We start from the raw sequence: 5,263 nt of genomic DNA, 5'->3' as shown, positions 1-5,263 counted from the left end.
AGGAATGCCTTATATATGGGGAACATATTTGGTCTCCTGGACCAAATGTGGGAAACTTATATTCCGACTTCGCTTTTCACAAATGTTAACTACATTTCTAATGATACAAAATACCACCTAAGAAGAGGATACATAAGCCCACAAAAATAGGTAAAAATTTTAACCAATAAGAGGGTGATTTGTAAGACAATTCATTGACATATTTCATCAGAAAATATTCAAAGACATTCACAACACGAGGAAGTAAAAAACAAATGAAAAGGTACAAGATCAAATACTTTTTCTAAATCCAATAATGGAAAACACATGTACCTCGGAGTCGCTGCAATCACTTCCTTGACAGTACATATTACACGTTTTGGAACTGATGCAGATAAAGGTTTGTCGTCATAAAATTGTACCTTGACTTTCATTTCATCTGTCAATCAGGCAACAATATAATAATTAATTAGTAAAAGAAGACATGACTGAGTGGAATCATAGTTATATCCATGACACTAAAGTTGGTATTGATGACTATCAGAGGGTAAAATAATTTCCTTGCATATAAATTTATTAACAGAGAAGAAAGTAAAATGCGAAAGTAGGACAAGGTCCTCCAAAACATAACATTAAGTGAGAGGAAAAGGAGAAGGGGAGGGAAAATAAAACCTTGAAGACACAAAAAGGCAGGAAACAAACTTATCCCACAAAAGCAGAATGACAGAGAGAAGTTACTAATGCAATCTTGTCCTATAGCATATAATATATGTAAAGTCAGGCGAAGGTGACCGGGAAAATGAGAAAATCACACCATATATATACAGCAGAAAATAGCAAAGAACGAAATAGGAGTAAAACTAATTATGTTAATCAATTAGAACACTATACTGACCAGAATAAACCTTATGAATCATTGATCATGGATGCATCAGATAAAAAAACCACAGAGGAGATACTTAAGATTTAAGAAGCTATAGCCTATAAGCAGATACAACACTGAGCTTTTAATCAGCTAGGGTAAATAAAAAAATGAGAAAGGTTAAGTAGCAAAAATAGTTCAGGGAAACACTTAAGCACCAGTCATGACATTGATTGTGCGGGGAATCGATAGTAATACATAGCAATAACAATATCAGTAAAAAATTATTGGTAGCACTAGTAGGTTATTGAGACTAGAATGCTGAGTATGACCATTAAGCACAGTTGAAAACGTCCAAGTTTTCCATATAAAAGCTGATAGTAAAAGAACAGTGATCAAGGGTTAAATTTAATCCACCTTGTATATATAAACAATTCTTGCCAAACAAGTCTTTGGAAACTTCAATTTGATCGAACGTATCAGGGCTGACCACAATTAAATGGAGAAACCGCATTAAATAACTATGTTCTCCAAGTGTTTCTTGCACCAATCAGCATAGAATGATATACCAACAGCGAAACAAGGTGAAAGATGTAGGAACTCACTCCATTAATACTACAGTTCCATCTTGATCTGTGCACATATACATGAAAGTCTTCTCATGAACATAGATCCCTGCAACAATTTACAGAATTTGTAAGCACAGAAAGGATACTGGTCAATTATCAGCAGGCATGAAGTGTCTTAGCACATCATTAGTTGAAAGACGAAACGTTGTACCAGATGTCGTCACTGAAACTAAAAAATGTAATTGTAGAATATGTGCAACTGTAGTCTCCATACAAGTTCATCTGTATCCACAGAACGGGGACATGCACTGTTGCAAACCCCAAAACAAAGTCCAAAGTATTATTTGTGAAAGATTTGAGCGCACCAGATATAACAGAAAAATAAATAACCCTTTTGTTTTGAACGACTGAATCACAAACAAAATAACAAAGGAGAGAATAATTTCAAGGGTTTCCTACTCAGAAAAAGGTTCTCCATTTTACAACCAATCCCCTGTTTTGTTTAACAAACTAACAAATCTACCAGCCTCTCTTCCACCCCTCTCCTGTTATTTAATCTAATTTTCTAAACCTCACAGTCTCAACTGCCGAACCATTTCACTTCATAACTATTCTAAATTCTAACTACTGTTAGGGACCCAAGAACGTATCCTTCTGTTTTTGGTTTTCCTTAGGTGGAGTCTACATATACAAATTAAACAATCCTGACGATATTAACAATTATTAATAATTAACAACTAAATAAACAATCTAGTCACGATGAACAAAATATATAATGGCTGTTGCTCATAAATTTGCATATGAAATATTACATATTACATATACAGGGACATACTTTCAATATCCTCATCAGTCCCCAGTCTCTGTGTTACCTTGTTTCCCTGGCCAATATCACGAAGTTCCACCTATCATCAGAAAAAGTTACACTTTTCAGTTATGAATAAAGTTAAAAGTAAGAGCCCAGAAGTGAAAGGTAAAACAACAATATCCAATAACAATAGCACAAATAAGAATAGGCAGTTGAGAAAACCAAACAAAATGATTTTCCTTTAATCATTGGCTTTTCCACAGTTGACTGATTTTAAAGTTGATCTATAAAGCATTGACACGGACACTGAAAACGACATTGACATGTAGACACCGGTAATAATATTAGAAAATAGAAGTGGCTGAATGTAACTACGTATGTCGATGTCGGACACCGGACACTTCAATACTACCTAAAAACTGATTGACAAATGCCACTGTCCAAAGATCACAAAAGCCATTTAACTAGGATTTCTTTTTGGATAAAACCCTTTTAAACACAACAAAATAAGACTAGTAGGTTACAATAAAACCTACCTAAATCAACACTATTAGAAAAACCTCATTACTTAATCAAATCAAACAATATGACCCTTTGAGATTCTGTATTAACATCTATGTTAAAGGTATGAAAAATCGTTAATTCATCGGTCATTAGTTAATCCAAATTCTTCAATGAGACTGCTTCATGGTAAACTGTTTCTAGATCAATTATGTGTTATTACTTATTAGTAAACAACTTCACAAATACATCTCTGGCATCAGGGTCAAGCCAGCAAATCAACACAATGATTGAAAGAAATCTATCTGGTTTATATATATGGTTTCATCAGTGTTGTCGATGGTGGAATATGACAGAAGACCAAACATCAAAGATACCATTGCATCCTATGACGCCGCCATGGCGGGCATCCCTTCACAACCATTTAACAACGTTGGATTTCATAACAAACAATAACTTGCTAGTTACCAAGGATTTATAATAAAAACAAGATGTCTGTGTGTATACTGAGAGAGATAGAGTCATAGAGAGAACAAAATTATGGCAATATGACTACACAGGTAAATTGTTATCACTAATAAATACAACTTACAGTTTTCTATTACTTCCTTCACCACCTTCTGATGAGTGGGGGGAAAACACATAAAGTTTTCATAATTGCTGATGAAAACTTTCATACCATAGGAAGAGATGGATTACAAAATCTAGCATGCCATATTTTGCAACGAGAAGTTGGTTCTATGTGTCAAGTATGCAGTACCGAAGGCATAGATTTATCATTAGGGAGAGCAATAACCAAAGACACAAAGTCAAAGACTCACTAGAGGGCCAAAAGCCAAAAGGCAAAAATACCAAGTCGATGGCTTGTTATTTAACACCACAACCAAATGGAAAAATAAATTTCTTAAAATCTGGGGGGTCATGCCCCCTCCCTTCTGCCCCTGTAAGTATGTATCTTAAAGAGAATGCACAAAATGAGCAAAAACCTTTTTCCTTCAAGTTATGGCGAAAAGCCCTCTCCATAATCAAATAAAAGTCTTCATAAATAAATAAAATAGTAATAATAATAATAATAGTAATAATTTTTTTAAAAGCCAAGCTACCTCCTCTCCATTTTTCAAAAGAAATAGAGGTGTCCATTACTATAGTTTTCGAGAAAATTGGTGACATTTATTAAGCATTTAAAAACCAAAACTATAGTAATGGATTTCCATTTCTTTTTAGAAATGGAGAGGATCTCTACTCTAGTATTCAGTATTCACTGAGCTAATTATGTTTCCTTATTAAAGAGAAATAGACAATGTACACACATCTATGCACATATCACAGATTCACAGCACCCCATTTAAAACACTGATATACGAAAAACTAAATAACTTCTAGCAGCTGATAGATAATGCTAAAAAATAAAAATAAAAACCTTGATAGTGGCTTTTCCTCTTCCTTCATGAGAGTGATCTACTTTAAGAACCTGAAGGAATTTACATTGCAAAAAATATAAAGGCCTTGAATAACAAGATTGAATAAATAGAAACTTACAATAAGTCAATCGAGCAATTAGTCGTTACCTCAAATATGCGATCTGGAATCAAGGCAGCAGAATAAGAATGCACAGTGAATTTGCGAGTAAGAAGAATACAACAAAATACACAAATCGGATTTAACCATCAGATACAATAAAATTAAAAGAGCATAGCAACCTTGTTTTCCAATGATATTTCCGACTCTGATCTGCACCGCAAGAAAAACTAGACAGTGAAGAGCATGTAAGAATCAATTGGATTAAAAAAGCTGGAAGTTAACAGATGCTTACGTCAGACGCAGCGACTTTGATTCCCCGTCGTTGAATGGTGAGCCATGGAGCGGTGAAGGAATTGGTAGCGGTTGAATGAGCGGAAGCAGAAGGAAGAAAAGGTTGTGAGTTTAGCGGAGAAGGAGAAGAAGAAGAAGAATGTAAATAGGATGATGAAAGTCTAAAGAGAGATTTGAAGTTGGAATTGCAGAGCCGCAGCTTCTGCCTCATTAGAGCTTGCATTTTCTCACTCGAGCAAACCACGCGCCGGAACAACACTAACCCTGCAGCCAAGCCACGAACAACCCACTCCGCAGCTCTCAAGTCTCGACATTGTAAAATAAATAAATATATTTAATTAATAGTTTTTTTAATTTATAATGTAATATTTATTATTATATTTTTTAATTGTATTCTTAGATTAATATTACTTGCATATAGTTTAGTCTAACCGTAAAAATCCATCTATTGTAAGTTTTTTTTTCTCATTTAAGGAAATAAATCTAAATTCATTCGTTAAAATATTTTAAATTATTTTTTAATTTGAATTAAATTAAATATAATTTATTATTCTAATTTATTATTATTTTTATCTGTTTTGTTGATAATTGAAAATATATTATTAACTAATAAAATTAATTTAATAAATTATTATTCTTTTTTTTATAGATGTTATTTTCTTAATTTGTGTGAGATATATTAACAATTCACTCATTGTAGAACAAAGGAGATATATTAGTATATGTTTAATC

The 5,263-nt window shown here is 33.2% G+C and overlaps 1 protein-coding gene across 1 annotated transcript in view; it reads right to left on the bottom strand.

Moving 5' to 3' along the window:
• Positions 1-4,845, bottom strand: part of LOC101506432 (uncharacterized) — an 8,822-nt gene extending 3,977 nt beyond the window's left edge. Inside the window, exons 1-8 of the mRNA XM_004502145.4 lie at positions 4,533-4,845; positions 4,420-4,450; positions 4,288-4,301; positions 4,140-4,190; positions 2,246-2,315; positions 1,447-1,516; positions 1,259-1,326; positions 313-418 (exon numbers count right to left, since the gene is read on the bottom strand). Of these exons, the coding sequence (XP_004502202.1) occupies positions 313-418; positions 1,259-1,326; positions 1,447-1,516; positions 2,246-2,315; positions 4,140-4,190; positions 4,288-4,301; positions 4,420-4,450; positions 4,533-4,754 (632 nt within the window). The 5' untranslated portion in view covers positions 4,755-4,845. The remainder of the gene's footprint in view (positions 1-312; positions 419-1,258; positions 1,327-1,446; positions 1,517-2,245; positions 2,316-4,139; positions 4,191-4,287; positions 4,302-4,419; positions 4,451-4,532) is intronic.
• Positions 4,846-5,263: the final 418 nt, after the last annotated feature.

The sequence above is a fragment of the Cicer arietinum genome, chromosome 5 (assembly GCF_000331145.2).
Source record: "Cicer arietinum cultivar CDC Frontier isolate Library 1 chromosome 5, Cicar.CDCFrontier_v2.0, whole genome shotgun sequence".
Taxonomy (NCBI): Eukaryota; Viridiplantae; Streptophyta; class Magnoliopsida; order Fabales; family Fabaceae; genus Cicer; species Cicer arietinum.
The sequence above is the reverse complement of the archived record's forward strand: the minus strand, read 5'-3'. Positions and strand labels throughout refer to the sequence as shown.